Raw genomic sequence first — 18,307 nt, 5'->3', positions numbered from 1 at the left:
AAGTCAAGGGTGTCCGCTGTCTCCATACCTGTTCTTGTTATGTATTGAAATTCTTGCTATTAAAATCAGAAGTAACTCATGTATTACAGGATTAAAACCAAATGGTATAGAAACAAAGTTGACATTATATGCAGCAACTTATTGCAACTTTTTTTCTGCAGCCTGAAAAATCTTCATTAGATGACCTCATACTCGATGTAAACCTTTTTTCAAAATTGTGGACTAATGCCGAATTTTGGTAAATGCACTATTATAAGAATAGGATCATTGAGAGGTACAGATTTTGGTTTACAGTGCCAAGCTCCAGTTAAATGGTATAATGGTTCAGTAGATGTTTTGGGAGTTCATATTCCAGATAATCCAAAAGATTTAGTTAAGATAAATTATGATAGAAAGTTGGAGAAAATTGAAAAAGCTTTACAACCTTGGAAAGGAAGGATTTTGACCTTGCAAGGAAAGGTTACATTGATTAACACTCTTGTAATTCCTCAGTTCATTTATCTCCTAATGGCACTTCCTTCACCAGAGGCTTCCGTCTTCAAAAACCTTTGAACAAAAAATATTCAAGTTCCTCTGGAATAATAAGCCGGATAAGATTAAAAGACAATACATTTATAATTCATATGAAAATGGTGGCTTGAATCTAAAAAATATTGCAGTAATGAACTTATCCCTAAAAGCATCCTGGACTGATAAAATTTTCCATAACAGATCCTGGAGAACAAGTCAAAAGCTATTGTCAGTGTATTTTTTCTTTGACTGTAAATTGTTTCCGTTTTTCCAATTAAAATCTTACCATCTGGATTTCTAAATTTTGCAGGTTGTATGGACAAATATGTAATATGTTTAACTTCAATCAGTTAATTTCAGCCATCCCAATTAATTGGAAACGGGAGTTAAAATGTAGTGGATACAAACTGCAGGTCTGCGCACCTATTACAAGATGTCAGAAATGGTTATCGAGGACAAAAATGAACAAAAAAAAAAAAAATTTATAATTTTATTTTACAGCACAGAGGCCTTACCACTTTTCCACACTCAGTCTCAGAACAATTTATAAAACAACAATTTTTTTTTTATAAAATTACTGCTACTAAAAAGCAACTTATTATGTTTAATATTGTAGAGTCATCATTATGTAGATTTTGTAATGAAGAAGAGGAAGACCAGATGCATTTATTTTTTTATTGTCCCTATCTTGCAAGTTGGTGGACCAATATCCAAAACTGGCTAAGGACATTGGATATCTGTCTTAAATTCATACCTTTAAATATTATGTTGGGAGATTTGGATGAAAATTGTCACCAGATAACAAATACAATTATTTTGTTAGGTAAAATATTTATATTAAAAGGTCAATCAAGAACGAGCCTAGATATGAGTTTGTTCAAAAATATATTCCAAAGCCAATTTCTTTTGGAAAAAATAATCACTACAAATAACTGTAAAGTAGTACTACATAATATGAAACGGGAAAAAAATCTCCTCTATTGAAGAGTGGGATTATATACAATTATAAACATACTCTTTCATATGTTTATCTTGTATGTGTTAATGTGATGCTACTGAAAATGTATCTCTTGAATATTTGCAGGGATCCTTTATATTTTATTTTGTCCTGTCTTATTCTTTTGTTTTCATTTGTGTTTCTGTGTTTGATGTTATGTTATTATATTGTTGAGTGTGATATGTTTGTATGTATGCTCGCTTGTATTAAATTAATTAAAAAAACAACAACAAAAAAACCTTCCATCTGAGACAGACAGTGACTCAGAGGGGGAGGAGGAGAAGGAGGAGGTGAACTACCAGCCTGTGGACTCTCATTTTCCCTTTATTTCTCAGGCACACCTCTTTCACAACAGCGAAACCACTGACAATAGAGAAATCATGTGCTTTTGTGCCATTAACAATTGGATCAAAATGTGTGGTTTTTTGGTATTTTTTATAATGGTAGTCAGTGGGAGGGAGGTGAGAGGGGTGCTGGGAGTATGATTATATCATCCAAACTAGACTTATTGGGGGTCATTGACACACCTAACCTTGTGATTACCACCCAAGACATCTATTGCAAAAGCATTTCTGGAACATCAATAAACATCATCTGGAGTATCAATACTCATATTGGTATCAAACTGACAAAATGCAAAATACAAGGACAATCAAATAGCAAAGAGGTGAAAGAATATTCTTTGTAGATCTAATTAGTACATCTAACCCAGTTGAAGAGAGACCGTAGTCTCACCTTTCCAAATACATTATAACAGGTGACCACTTTTCAAGATACAAATCCGTCTGGAGTCGAAGGTTTGCCGTTATGTGTTCCATGCAATTTACTTCCTTAAGCCTTTGAGACCACTGGTCCAGTGTGGGTGGATGGGGCTTAAGCCAATTTACTGTGATCATTTTATGTGCAATCAATAAAAGAACCCTGAGCATGAACACACTATTTTTCCCTAAATCCGTTAATGATATAGTACCCAAAATTAGTTGCTGTGGTTCAATTGGTCTATTTAAATTCAAAATCTCACATATTTGTCGCTTCACATTCTCCCAGAATTTTTGTAATTTAGGGCAATCCCAGAAGATGTGGGAAAAGTCCCTATTATACAAACCCCTCCAACACAGTGGGGAACAATTATTATCATAACTAGCTATTCCCAAAGGAGTTTTGAAATATCTTACTCTCAACTTCCAACCAAATTCCCTCCAAACTGGGCTGCTTAAACATTTCTGCCAGGGCACCCAAGAACTCTCCCACTCCTCGTCAGCAATTATGGCATTAGCTTCCAATTCCCATTTAGCTTTCACATCAAGTGTATCCACTGATGTATCCATACGGATCCTGCCATATATACATGATATTGTGTTTTTAGTGTTCATCTTATTCTCAGCTATCTCAATCCAATATTGTTCAAAATTAGATGGAACTTTTTTAATTTTGTCCCACTCTTTGTGTGTCATCAGGTAATGCCGAATTTGAAAATATCTAAATAAATCCTTAGAATCAATGCCCCACTTTGCTTGAAGTTGTGAGAAAGCCCTGAGAGTCATTCCTTCGAATAATTGATTTATTGTGATGAGGCCCTTCCCCGCCCATCTAATGAAACCACTGTCCATTTTTGCTGGCAGGAAGTCACCAGCAATAGTTATTTTTGCTGCCCTTGATAAAGATAGAGGTAAATTCAACAATTGTCTTGTCTTCTCCCAAACCCTTAATGGCAAAAGCATTTCTGTGTCCTCTGCCTCCCTTTTGTGTTTTTGCCTCCAAAAACAGCATCACCATGTGTTCAAACTGGCCTGGAAGGGGTTAAACTCTTGGAACCCATCTCAAAAGTGATTTCCATGTTTAGTCAACCTAGGCCCATATAGTTCACCACAAATATTTTGGGAATAATTGCTTAAAACAAATGGCTAAATGACACCACTTATAGGTGGACATCATGGATATCATAAAAATACATTTTTGTATTATTTGTACTATTTTAAAACTTTTTTGCATTTATGTTTCCTTTCTAGGTCTTAGCTAAACTTGAAAATCACTTTTGCCACAAGTTTCAAGATTTTGACCCTTTCAGGCCAGTTTGACAATAGAGAAAAAACGCGTTAACAGAAATAACAATTGGCCTGGAAGGGGTTAAATCTTGAAACCCATATTAAAAGTGAGTTCCATGTTGAGTCAAGACCTAGCCCCATATGAGTCACAAATATTTTGGGAATAATTGCTTAAAACAAATGGCTAAATGACAGCACCCCTGTCGGTGGACATTTTTGTCCTCTACGAAGGATCGTGGATGTTGTATGTCACTAAGGGTCATCCAAGGGGAGATTGCCCAAATAAGAAACAAATGCAAAAAGTAGGCCTCTAGGGGCAGTGCTAAGCTTCCACCCGAGAGACAGACCACGGACGTATCAACATATGGAGCAGATGAGTGAGTGAGAAGGAAAAGTTATGTTTGGAGGAAAGTTGGAGTTGGGAGAGGCTATATAAAAAGGTACGTGTTCTTTCTTTCTTTTTCTTTCTTTCTTTCTTTCTTTCTTTCTTTCTTTCTTTCGTTAGCATGACTTTGAGTTCTACAAGAGTAGTGTATCTGTAGTAGTAATGTTAGCTAATGTTACTGTAACTAACTTACTTTCTGGGACACCCCAGGGATGTGATTACATTTAACATTAGTTTATTTTCGACCTCGTCTCTACATATGATTGGTTACTTTATTGATCAGAGGAAGGTGGAGAGAGGTGCTGAGGAGGGAGAGAACAAAGTAAAACAAGACAGGGTATATATCCATATACGGAAGAGTAGCATAAATTAAACACACACACACACACACACACACACACACACACACAATGTCATATTCCTCTAATGTAATCTTTCTTTAGTGATGATCGCTATTTATGTGATCTATGATTGAGTTTACTACATGGTTTCACCATATCAATGTCTGTCTTTCCAGGCTGCCATGCTTTGCCCTTTGAGAAATTTCCTGTCCTCTGGGCCATCAAAGATTCTTTGCGTTCTCAGGCAGTTCATTAGGAGGGTCAGGAACTCATGCTTGGGACCACCAGTGTCCAGTACATCCTCAGCTCGCCCCTCATCATCTGTGAATTTCACTTTCTCATGAGACGTGTCAATTAAAGAATGCTTGAAGCCACGGAGAGCTCCCACACATTGGCCCTATTAATATTTAACCTGCTGTAAGATGTTTTTGTGATGTTTGCTGAGTGTTCTGAAACAATGTCTGCAGCCATCAAGTCCTCTTTGCTGTGAAAGACGATGAGGTGCACTGTCACTTAAAATAATAAAAGCACAAATAATATTAGGATAAATACTAATTAGTAGTTATTCTTACCTTTCCTTTGCAGTGTGTTCCATGTGTTCTTCTGGCTCAGACTCGCTGTCAATAACGATTGGTGCATTTAAATTTATGTAGTTGCTGCAGTGAGAGGACAATTGAGTAAATACTTCCAAATACATAATATGTGGTTCAATTTCATACCTTAAAAAATATTTTCTTCCTGTGTCTTTGAAAAAAAAAGTTTAAAACAGACAATACTAGCAGGTTTGGTATATTACTGCACACTGCTCATAAACATTTGACAAAGTGGCAAGAAATAATGATTAAACATCCCAAAATGTTTGTGGGAGTTTTTCCTTGTCTTCACTGACGGTGTAAGTTGGGGCTGTCATTTAGAAATGTATAAAAATGTGCTTTTTAAGCTTCTTGATGCTGTAACAATTGTGACTGGGGGCTACACAAGGTGGACACCAAAAAAAAAAAAAAACAGTGGCATTAGTAGTATATAATAGTAATAGTAGTATAGAGCTTTAATTTTGGACATATAGGGTAAAATATTGTCTTGACTCATACTTAATTCACATTGACACTATCACAAAAAATCCATGGACATATGTTTCCCCAACCACATCTTTTTTATCAGCAGTTTCCAAAAATCTATCCAGCAAATTGGTAAAGGTTGCAACTGTCAACAAAGCTTACCCATAGAAGTTGTTCTGACCTTTGGTGGATGTGACCTGTTCCTGGACCTCTTCAGTTTGTCCTCCATCCTAGTTTGGTTTTATGTTCACACATTCAACACTGCAGACCAAGAATTTTCTTATTTGATCAGATGCTGGTTGTGTGTGTGTCTGAAAGGTTTGTAGATACCCCCAAAAATAATAATAATTAAAGCTGCAAGCAGCGTTTGGCGGGACCTCGCACTCGCGCCCGTTTACGCCCCCAGCTTATGTTGTCACTGTGAATTATTTAGAAACATCAAACATATTGCCACAAACATCAGAAAATCCTTATAGAGCTGAACGTTTTGATGTTTGAATGCTTTCTGTAGCTGTAGGTATGCAGAAGTGATGTCACATTATGCAAATTAGATGGGCGAATTTCTTCCCATCAGATTCCTCTTCCTTCATTTTGAGGAAGACATGACAAAAACAACACAAAACAAAATAAATCTACTGTGTAAATCTGTTCAAAATGTTTTTTGACTGAGATTTATGAAATCCAATATGGCTGCCTGCTGGTGATGCCACAATATGCAAATTAGATGAGTTAATTTACTCCCATCACAAACTTTGGGTCATGATGAATAGTTTTCTCATTTACAGTATGCCTTTATCTGTCACCACTTTAAAGCCACAGCCTTTTGAAATGTTGAAATGAAAATGGAATATTTTTCTCAATTAACTCTGGCACCTAAAGGGTTAAAATGGAGATGCTGCCCCTGTCATGTCTGAATGTAAGATGTAGAAACGCACAGACATCATGTTTCTGTGAGTTTGTGTGTGACAGCGGTTGCCATGGTAATTACGTAGGCGCACCTGGCAGAAGAGCAGAGAGAGACAGACAGAACACAGAGAGACCTCTTTTAGTGGAGATTTAACTCCTCAAACAAGTTCTTCCCATTCCCAAACCGTTGGTCCAATCATGAAAATAATGTGATGATGAGAGAGATAAAGTTATACAGAAGATCTGTTTAGTAGCAGTTGAGGTGGCATGTGTGCATCTTTAAAACTGATAAAATAAACGGTGTAGGAGGAGATGTGTTTTCTTGAGACCACGTTTGAGGCGAAATCATACTTTGAAAGGTCAAATAGCTCACTTCCTGTTGGAATCAGGTCATGGGTGTCAATGCGTGATTTGCAAGTCAAACACACCAGTTTTGGTTTGATCTTGAGACGACATTCCTACGGGCTGTAGTGGCCATTTTAGTGCGTCTAGGTGGCGCTAGAGAGCCCATTTTGGCACTGTAGGGGTTAATAATGTGTATTTGCTGTTTCAAATGAAGTTTCTGCTGCTGTAATCTGTCCTTTAAAGATTGTGAGACACACAGACAGAGAGAGCTGTGTGTCTGTGTGTGCAGCCGTTGTCATGGCGATTAATGACTTGCCTGCACCTGAGGGGCACACACAGAGCTCATGAGAGCAGATCAGCAAAGGCTGTTTAATATGGGTTTGAACTCCTCAAACAAGTCCTTCCCATACCCAAACCGTTGGTCCAATCAAGAAAATAAAGTGATTGTGAGAGACAGCCACTTCTCGTGAACGCACGTGTCGCGTTTTATATTTCTACAGTCAAAAATGTGGTCAGAGGAGCGAGTTTAAAATGTGTTGCACCTAAGCTGTTTCCAGAAATTTCTCCTCTGAGTTTACATGGGAGTGAATGAGAAAAAAATCGGCGCTCCCTTCACTTTGGAGCCACTCAGCAAAAACGTGTACGTGTGAGAGATTCCATGTCAACATATCTGTGAGCAGGACAAATTTTCCTACGTTTTGTGGTATAAATTGTGTCTGTACAGTGAAAATTGTGGCTATGGCAGCGAGTTAAAGACAAAAGTTTTAGACGATTTTTAGAGCCCTCTCCACTCTAGCTCACAGCATTCCATGCAATACACACCCATTGTAAACTGAGAATTTCTCCACTTTTGCTCATGGTACTTTGAGAGGCACCGATCAAAAACGATAAAAGATATGAAAAAGATGAAAACATGAGTGAATAGATGAGACCTGTGGCAACATTTGAGAGTTCAAGGTTTCTTTATTAATACCAGCTGGTAAATTTGTTGTGCAGACAGGCACTCGGCGATGCCAGTATAAAAAACATTCACACCCAGACATCATGACAGACAAATCACAAATAGAAGAACACAATGTAATCAAAATACATGGTCATAGTCATAGGAAGAGAAGTAAAGAAGTGCTTCGACATAGAAAAGAAAAGAAAAGTGCTTCTACATGTCCCTGGGGCCAACTAAATTCAATATAAGCAAAATCACCTTGTGGCTTTACTGTTCAGCATTACAATTGCTGTGGGTATAAAGCTGCTTCTGTACCGTTTTGTCCTGCCCTTATGGGCCACAAAATGACAGCCAGAGCGAAGGAGGTGGAACTCACCATGCAAAGGATGTGAGCCGTCGTTACGAATAGCGCTGGCTTTACGCTGCAGCTGTGTGTCATAGAGGGCTGCCATGGTGAGCTGAGGCTCACCAATTATCCTACCAGCCCATTTGATAATCTGGTTCAGGGAATTTTTATCCTGCAGTGACAAATTACCAAACCAGGACACCAGGGCAAAAGATAACATGGACTCAATAAAAGCTCGATAAAATAGCCTGAGCATAGTTTTGTCAATGTTAAAACTGGACAATTTCCGAAGATAAAACAAACGCTGATGTCCCCTCTTACACACTGCTTCACCAGTCTAGAATCAATGACAGTCCCCAGATATTTGTAGCTTTCCACACATTCCACAGATTGGCCCCTAATGACTGTGGGATCACAATTTGGAGTCTGTGTCCTAAAGTCAATCGTCATGTCCTTTGTCTTGGATATATTAAGCACCAAAAAAGAAAGATCACACCAACTAATAAAATCCTGCAAGCCTGGACCATGGCTGGATTCACTGTTGTGCAACAAACTCACAATGACTGTGTCGTCTGCAAATTTTAAAATGTGCCTGTTTTCATAAACACTCTTGCACATGTTTGTGTAAAGAATAAAAAGTAAAGGAGAGAGAACACATCCCTGAGGTGAGCCAGTAGAGGAACATAATGACTCAGATAAAATACCATTCACTTTGACTCTTTGTGTTCTATCTGTTAAAAAATCTAAGATCCAACCCACCAAATTCTGGCTCAGCTGAAAGTGCTCGATAAGCCTTGTGGCTAAAATGTGAGGTTGGATGGTGTTAAAAGCTGATGAAAAATCAATAAACGTCAGTCTAACATGGGTTTTGTTTCCCTCCATATGTTTAAATAAAAGATTCAGCAGGGTAAGTATGGCATCTTCAACACCTCTGTGGGCCCTGTAAGCAAACTGCATAGGGTCAAGTGCATGTGCTGTTCTCCCGAGAAGTTCTGATTTGACAAGTTTTTCAAATGATTTCATTAAAAGAGAGGTGAGGGCAACTGGTCTAAAATCATTCAGAGTTTTAGGTCTGCTGACTTTAGGAACAGGAATAATCTCTGCTTGTTTCCACAACCTGGGCACCTTTTGCTGACTCAATGACACATTAAAAATGTGATGAACAATAGGACTCAGTTGTTTTGCACATGACTTCAGTAAAGTACCACTGATTTTGTCGGGTCCAGGGCTTTTATTTGTTTTTTTATTTATTTATTTATTTAACCTTTATTTAACCAGGTAAAAGACCCATTGAGATCGAGATCTCTTTTACAAGGGGGACCTGGCCAAGAGGTCAGCAGCCCACGTCACAATAAATAACAGACAGGCAATAAACAATATGATAGAGCAGCCAATAACTAAGGTGAAAGATTAACATTTAAAGTGCAGCAGTGGAAGTCACAATAACAATTTTAAAAACATAAGCACTGTTCCAGGGTCTCGCAATGTCTGTCAGTCAAGAGAGAGCGAAAGTTCTCCAATGGAATAAGTTCCGACATTTTTAAATCAGACTGGAGGGTATTCCACGCTGATGGGGCAGCAAATCTGAAAGCTCTTTTCCCCTGTTCAGTCCTGACACGGGGGACAATCAGGTGAATGATATCACCAGAGCGTAAGAGCGGCTTTTAGTTCTTTGCAGAAGTGTACACAAGTACATTGGAACTAGGCCAAGAAGAGCTTTATAAATGAGAGTCAACCAGTGTATGTACCGGCGGACACTCAGAGATGGCCATCCAGACTTGGCATAGAGTTCACAGTGATGGGTGAGTCTGCTACAGCCAGTGACAAATCTCAGCGCACAGTGATAGATGGTGTTCAAGGACTGTAGACATTTAGCTGAAGCTGTCATGTACAGAACATCACCATAATCAAGCAGAGCTAAAAAAGTTGCAGAAACAAGATATTTGCGAGCTCGGAGAGAGAAGCAGGATTTGTTTCTATAATAGAAACCAATTTTAATCCTGACCTTGGTGACCAAACTAACAATATGCACTTTGAATGAAAGCTCATGATCAATAAGAAAACCCATGTACTTGTAATTTGAGACAAGTTCAATGGGAACACCTCGTGAGGTTAAGATTGAGGGGATGTTCCCTGGTAATTCACCAGATCTAGAAAACACCATCAGTTTGGTTTTTTGTGCATTTAAAACTAATTTAAGATTTTGCAATCGAGATTGAACAACATTAAAAGCAGATTGTAAAAACTCAAGAACCTGCACAATTGAGGGTTGACAGTGTCATCTGCATAAAAATGGCAAGAGGCATTTGACAGGTTATCACATATTTTGTTTATATAAATAGAAAATAAAATAGGCCCCAAGACTGAACCTTGGGGCACACCTTTGGAGACCTCAGAAAATGACAAGGTGGAACCAGCCATCTGAACACACTGGGTTCTATCAGACAAATAATTGGCAAACCACAAGGCTGTATTTTTAGACAGGCCAATCTGATATAGCATGTTTATCAGTAAACCGTGATCTACTGTGTCAAATGCCTTTGACAAGTCAATGAAAAGTGCAACACAGTATTTCTTGCAGTCCAAAGCATAGTTAAAGTCATTCAGAACCTTAAGAGTGGCTGTGACTGTGCTGTGTTGCTTTCTGAAACCAGATTGGAAAGTTGATAAAATATTATTTGCTTCAAGAAAATCTTTGAGCTGATCACTGACCAGTCGTTCGAACACTTTGGAGAGCACACAAAGTTTGGATATCGGACGATAATTATTTACATCCGAAGGTTCCCCCCCTTTTAACAGGGGAAGAACAAAAGCTGACTTCCAGATTTTTGGAATTTTACTAGTGGTAAAACTCAAATTAAAAATGAAAGAGGCTCAGCAATGAAATTTGCAGACAATTTGAGAAAGAACGGGTCCAGTTTGTCAGGACCCGCTGCTTTTTTAGCGTCCAGTTTGGACAAAACTCTCTGCACATCAGAGGCAGACACAGGAGTAAAATAAAAAACAATTTGCACTACTATTTGCAACCTGAGCATCCATAATTGAGACAGGCTTAACGAGTTCGGGGTTTACAGTGTCAAATAAATAACCAGCAGAAATAAAGTGTTCGTTAAACCAGTTCAACATGTCAGATTTTTCAGTCAGAGTACATGAACCTTTCATCAAAAAATTTGGGAGTTCAGTTGATGATCCAAGACCAGAACTCTTCACAACTTTCCAAAATTTCTTGGGGTCGTTTAGGTTTTTGGTTGTTTCAGAGAGGTAAAACTCTGACTTGGCCTTCTTAATAAAGGATGTACATTTATTGCGAAGCTGCCTGAAGGAGAGCCAGTCGGCCGCATTTTTAGTTTTTCTTGCCCAGGCAATATCTCTTGTCTTAAGCAAATGACCAATTTCTGGACAGAACCAGGGGTTATTTCGTCCCTTAACACAAAATTTGTGTAGGGGTGCATGTTTATCAATTAATCTCAGAAATTCATCATAGAAGTATTTCCAAGCAAGTTCAACGTCATCAAAGAGCGAAACTCTGCTCCAATCAAAAACTGACAAATCATGGTAAAAAGCTTGCTCATAAAAGTGTTTAAAATCTCTTTTCAGCAGAAGCTGTGGCTTAGTTTTTGGGAGCTTGGCATTTCTCACAGTAGCAATAGCACAGTGGTCACTTAAATCATTCGCAAAAATACCTACTCCAGTGTACTTGTGGGGAACATTAGTTATGATTAAATCAATTAATGATGATCTGGTAGGCTGTTTTGCATTAGGGCGGGTTGGACTATGAATTACCTGGGCAAGATTAAATGAGTCACAAACAGATTTCAAGCTATTTGATGCGGATGTCAGCCAATCAAGGTTTAGATCTCCAACCAAAACAAGTTCACTCATGTTAAACCTGGAAATAATATCTGACAGTGACGGAAGGGCTTCATTACATGCTGAGGGTGGTCTATAGCAACCCATAACTGTTATGGACTGATCCTGTGCAAAATCAAGTTTTAGGGCAAGAAGCTCAAATTGCTTGCTCAAGGACACAGAGGATAGGATAGACACGTGGTACCTATTTTTAACATAGATGGCTATACCCCTGCCTTTCCTGGGACGATCACAGCGGAAGACACGATAGCCTTTTATTAAAATGTCATTGTCTGAAATTGATTTTGTCAGCCAGGTTTCAGACAGGACAAGAATGTCAGTGTCAGTTGACTGAATCCAAATTTTTACAAAGTCTAATTTTGGGAGCAAACTTCGTATGTTTAGATGGAGAATGCCAAGGCCACATCTGGCACTGAAGTCATCAGGGATAGCAATACAATTCAGAGTGGGGCCTGGGTTAGGCTGAACATTGCCAGACAGAAGTAGCAAAAGCAGAATGAAACATTTTCTCTTAAGATCACGAAATGATGCAGAGTCACCCTTATTTGACATGGCAAGGTCAATAAATGATGCTTCTGTGAGAAAAAAAAATAGTTTTTCAAGACAAGATTACACATTGAACGAAGCAGTTTAAGATAATTTAAAACTGGTCCACAAGAGGACACTGACAAATATTCAGTCAGCTCAGCAGGAGCAGAGGACCAGGTAATAGTCATTGCCTTAGGAAGGCACAGAGGTGGGCGGGGCCCCTTAACGGGTACATTACGATGGATTACAGTTCCATGGGACCAGAGAACGAGAAATAGGGACAGTGCAAGTAATAATTTCATTGTTAATGTCTCTAGACGAGATAGCCAAGCAGTTAAAGATGCTAGTAGTGTTAGGAGTGGAAGGCAGAGAGGTGAGATGCACCTGTGGAATCAAGATTTTTTTAGGAAAGGCAGCTTTAAGGCAAAATCTTACTTTGAAAGGGCAAATACCTCACTTCCTGTTGGATTTAGGTCAGGGGTGTCAGCGCGTGATTTTTAGGTCTTCATGAGACGAACACGCCACTTTTGGTTTCATGTTTCTACGACGTTCCTACAGACCATGGCGGCCATTTTTGTGTGCCTAGGTGGCGCTAGAGAGCCCATTTTGGCACTTTAGGGGTTAATTTCATGATTTTCTAAAATTTTTCACCGGTTCTGATGTGCGTGCCAATTTTGGTGAGTTTTTGAGCATGTTTAGGGGGTCAAATTCCAGCTCAAAGAGGCGGCGGAAGAAAGAAAGAAAGAAAGAAAGAAAGAATAATAAACGCACCAAAAACAATAGGGTCGAGGACTGCTCTGTGAGCAGTCCTCTGCCTCAGGGCTCGGTCCCTAATAAACGCAGCAAAAATAATAGGGTCCTCGCCTTCGGCATATCTGCCCCTGTGCAGAAGCGAAGGAATGATTTCAAAGTAGTGTTGTCTGATTCCCCTGTGTACCTCTTCAGATGTCTTGCCACAGTGTTCTGAAGTGCAGTCATCTGTTCTGGGACTTTCAGAAGTTCCTTAACACATTTTGGTGTTGTTACACGTTCCTCCATTATCTCAACAAGCCTCTGTGGATACAAAATATCTGCCAAAGTTTTCAAGATGGGCTTCCAGCATTCAGTAACAAACACTGGAGTCTGGATTAGGGTTTTGTGTCCTAACTGTGACATTAATCCAGCCATTGTGTCTTCAGAGGCAAGGTAGTGGCAGTCATGTGCATCCATCAGGTCATCTTTGTCAACAGACTCAAATGATTCCAGTGCAAGCTCAAGAATTTTCCTTTCTTCTTTTGAGACATACTGCAGGAAGCTACCTGTCACACTGCTGTAACTTGTACCATAGAGAGCTTCTTCCAAAAATGGAAGAGGGAGAAGCAGTGGAAAACACCTGACAGTTGTCCAACCCAGAACAAGAATCCTTGCAACTGTCTGTCATTCCTGGACTTGATATTCATGCCTAAGGTAAGGTGTCTTCACTTCGGTACCTAATGTGCATTTGCTGTAGAATTCTCCCCAGAATTCTGAGAGGCAATCACGTAAGACACCGGAGCCTTCCCCCTCTTCCAGTTTACCATTGGGAAGTTTTCTTTTGATGTGCACATCTTTGTTCATGATATCTGGGTCAATAAAGGCTGCCAAGAGGTCAGCAAGGCAGTTACCCCTTTGCACGACAATGATGACCTTTGGTTTTGATCCCTCCCAAGGCAAAGTGTCATCCAGTTGAGAAGGATCACCGGGTGATGCTCCAATTGTCACTTCACTATCATTGGAATTGTTAAGCAGCATCTCTCCAGCTTGGGTCTCAGGAATAACATCTGTTACATATGCACCTTGTTCTTCTTGTCCCATACTGTTAGACTCTGTTGTCATTTCTGCGGTTCCTTGGACTGGTCTTACTTCTTCAGCATGCAATCCTCTTCCTTGTTCCTCTACTTCATCTCTGATATGGTCATGAGGCATCTGCATATTTAATACTTCTTCATCCAATAGTATGACATCAGATTCCTGTAGTAAAGATAAGTCAATAGTTATGGCCTCTGGTTCCGATGCCTGAACTTGGCTAAAATCCTGAGCAACATTTCCTGTGACCTCTGAGGTTGTTGCTGGGGGAGTATCAGTCAAGTTGTCCTCATCCTGAGCATGTTCCTTGGTGTATTTGGTGTAGAGGTACAATCTCAGTATTTTTACTTTCATACAGGTCCTCCACTGTGCAGTCTTGGTCAACCTTGTTTTGTGAAAAGTCACAAATGTAACAAACATGATCCTCTAGCTTCAGCGACTTGAAGGCCCCATTTGGGAAAAAAAGTGATTCTGCCATTTCTTGGACCTCTCTAACTGTAGTGTATCTGTCAACACTGACATGCCTGGTTCCACCTCCCTTCACAGTTCGTACCTGTTTGAACTTATTTTCTTTTTCGCTGAAGTTCATCCATCCAATTTCTAGCCTCCTTGCCTGTCTTTTTGCATTTTTATTCCCCTTTAATTTCTCTGAAGACACTGCTCTTTTAACAGCCTTGCTATCTGGAACACAGACCTTTGCCCTTATTCTTTCAAGCAGCTGACTTCTCCTGGATGTGTCCGGATCTGAACGATGAGTGTTGCGACAGAAGGCAACAGCTGCCAATCTGTCTCCATAAAGTGGGATGTACTTTGACAGATCCTGTTCAGACATCAGTGGAAGTACTGAAGAATCAATCTGCAAAAGAGACATCAAGATTTTTGTTTTCTATTAAAGACAACTTGGGAGCCAAATTATTTAGCAAATTTAACCATCACAGAAGAACATGTGAAGGTTGTTCTATGCCTCCTAAAAATGCAATGAAAGACTCAGAAATTATTTTGCACCAGCACCAACAAATTCTACATAAATAATGATTTAAATTAGATTATCCTTGTGTACACAGGCTTAGTTCAGACTGATTTTTTTTTTATTTTAGTACAACACCAGCAAAGCAAACCTTTCCTCTTGGCTATACCACCATGTGTTAGGGAAATCTTTTAATTCTATGGCAGTCATATATTTTTAAATTAAAGAGCTCGATAAGCTTCACATGACAATCAGTCTTTTTTCTACAGATTCTTGTTGTGGGATATGAAATGTATTTTACCTTCTCTTTTTTTAAACTATTTCAAGGTTTACAGCAGGAACTAGCTTAAAGGAACAGTTCACTTTGGGTGGACGTCTTAGGGAGCCCCGCGACCTCATTCACACCATGTTTTTAGCCAGAATCTTCACTTTATCCATTGAGCTGAACATGAAAGTAAAGAGCGCAAGCTATCTGACAGCTACAGTGAAGATTTTGGCTAAAAACATGCTATACATGAAGTCTTTTCAAGTCAACTTGGCATCTCGGGGCTTCCTGAGACTTGAAATTTCGCCCAAAGTGAACTATTTCTTTAAGACACTTGACACATCTAATAATTCATTAAACAGTCAAAATGTTCCTCACTGGACTGAGACATGGTACACTGATATTGCAACAAAGCTTACTGGGGTTCATTAATCCACAGAATCAATGCAAATATTTATAGGTTTATTGAGTCACAGGTTTGTTTAGTAAATGTGAAATGTTTATGACATTGTTCATCAATAATTGCAATTTACAAATACAACTAACCTACATGATTGTTCAAACGACTGGCTATATAGACTGAAACTTGTTACTGTGTTAGAGCTTCTACCTCCTGTGAACATTGTTGATGAGGTATAAGGTGAACAATTACCATTAACAAGAAAAATGTTCAGCAAAACATACAGAAAATCCTAGTAATATTCATATAAACTAGGTATATACTATAAATTAGGCTATTTTGGGTTAAAATAGGATCTCTTCACCTTAAGGTGGACTGTGGGTGTGACCATGTGAAGCTGAATTAAAACACTATATATTTAATTATGTAGACTATGTTTATAAGTCTAAGGTATGACAATTAACCATTGCAGGACATTCTTAATTGTACAGTTTCAACATCTGGGGGAAGAATAGCTCACCTTGTCATTTTGTAGTTTTTTTATGATTTCTTCTTGAATTCCACGGTCCCGCAGAAACTGCAGGAAGGCGTCTTCCTCTCTCTCCATTTCATATGTAGCCTTTAGAAACATCCAAATTTAACAATTTACAGATATGACAGAAAAATGATTCTGTAATATTAAAAAATCTTATGAAATTTAACATAAACATGACAGAATCACAAAGTAGTCTCATGAAAATCTGTTTCACTGGCAGGTGATTGGCCTAGTTCCTGCTGACTCTACAGTGTCACTGTTTGGGTCTGTTAGATCACATTCTTCCTTTACATTATGTGTCTGTATAAACACCCTGAAAAGGGAGTATTTGAGTGAAAGAAGAGTAGACAAACTTCCTTCAGGTCATGTATGCATTGACTGAATAGACATGGTAACCACATACTGTACAGTCACAATTTATACAATTACCACTGAATACCGACCGGAAACATTAGGCTACATATTGTACATCAAGACTAAACTGAAATATTAAGATTGAAAATGTTAGCTAAATTACAGCTAAACTGGTAATTTAACATGTCTATTTTGTAGCACTCTCCTTAAGTAAACAACTTTGGATGCCAGCAATAAAGTAAACATGACTTCTAGTGCAGAATAGCCTACAGCATTTCACAAAATACACTGTAACTTGGCTTACTTCTACTGATAACAAATCGCAACTCACCATTTATAACAGCTCACTAATTAATTAATGCAATTATTTCAGTTAACATAAATGTACAATAACCTACACACCACAACACGATCTAGCAGTTTTCCCACGGCAACAAATTACTAACGTTACTATTCCACCGACAACGTATGGTCAGCATTACACATGTTAACGACGCTAGCATCAGCTTTATCTTATCTAAACTTCATTACTTCAGGATACACAAACATACCATATTACAAATAGTTCCCTGATCACATACTGTATGCATTCACCTAACACACTCAATTCACCATTGCAATGAGGGACTCGTAGGCCTACCTGAAAGGGAGTATTTGAGTGAAAGAAGAAAGAAGACAAACTTCATTCAGATTGTATGAAATGCTTGAATGGATCTACTTGATCCCTCTGGTAACTACTAATGCTGCTAATAGAATGACTCCTTGAGCATAAAAACATAAGAAAACACAAAATATTGTTGTTGTCTTACTAACTGCAACTGACCTCCATGCTGTATTTACATAACATGTAACTATTCAAATATTAGGATATGAGATATCAGTATGAACAACCAAATGTTACTCTACTTCAGCTGAGCCCCAGGCACATTATTCCATCTGTCACATCTGCACTGTGCACTGTCCCTGTGCAACATGAGCCAATGCAGGTGTCAATCTAAGGATGCTAGTAAGGGACTAATCAAGTTTAGGCCTACATATACAGTGGGTCGCCAAGGCCATAGACGTGTGAACTATACTGTACCTGGCGAATTAATAGCCTAGCTCCAAGAGTAGCCCGCCTCTGAAAGTATTAAGAGATCCTTCCCTCTTTCATTTAGCATTACCAACAGTGACATGTCCGGCTTCACGTAGACGTAAGCTCCTCCAGCCCGTCATAGCATTATTATTGACATTACACTCGCCATGACAATAACAACATAGCTACTCTTGAATACAAAAGCAGACTATAATTACCTTTATTCGTGAATGATAAACAGCATCACTCAGCTCCATATAGACATCCCGCTACTGAAGGTGAATTATCTGGTGGCCATGGATTATTTTTTTTATCCAGTGTCACCAGAGGGGCTCCGTAGGTTTTGACACTTTTCTAGTGTCAAAACCTAAATTTTTTTTTTTAAATTTTAGGGGTGTTGGGATTCAATTTAGGGGTGCTTCAGCAACCCCAAAAATGGGCTAGAAACGCCTATGCCTACAACCACTTATGAGTTGAGTTTCAATACCACTTTTCTGGAATTACATGAAACTCGTTTCAAAGGAAACAGGTCCCCTACTACAAAAGAACTATAGAGAAAATGATTCATAACACTGTTGTCAGTACTTAAAAGTAGATGGAGTGTCCGCTGTTT

General features: G+C 38.8%; 1 protein-coding gene across 1 annotated transcript; it reads right to left on the bottom strand.

Moving 5' to 3' along the window:
- Positions 1–13,482: 13,482 nt before the first annotated feature.
- LOC125892043 (uncharacterized) lies at positions 13,483–17,463 on the bottom strand. Its single transcript, XM_049581772.1, has 3 exons — positions 17,443–17,463; positions 16,251–16,349; positions 13,483–14,954 (listed from the first exon to the last, which is right to left on the bottom strand). The coding sequence occupies exons 1-3, from the start codon at positions 17,446–17,448 to the stop codon at positions 14,388–14,390; spliced, it is 672 nt and encodes a 223-aa protein (XP_049437729.1). The 5' UTR covers positions 17,449–17,463; the 3' UTR covers positions 13,483–14,387.
- Between the last annotated feature and the right edge of the window lie 844 nt (positions 17,464–18,307).

Source organism: Epinephelus fuscoguttatus, linkage group LG7, assembly GCF_011397635.1.
Source record: "Epinephelus fuscoguttatus linkage group LG7, E.fuscoguttatus.final_Chr_v1".
NCBI lineage: Eukaryota > Metazoa > Chordata > Actinopteri > Perciformes > Serranidae > Epinephelus > Epinephelus fuscoguttatus.
This window is presented reverse-complemented; position numbering and strand designations above follow the sequence as displayed.

Coding starts and splice junctions, on each gene's coding strand:
- LOC125892043 (XM_049581772.1), bottom strand. Junction 14,955..16,250: donor AAAAACTACAAAATGACAAG/GTGAGCTATTCT, acceptor TCTCTTTTGCAG/ATTGATTCTTCAGTACTTCC.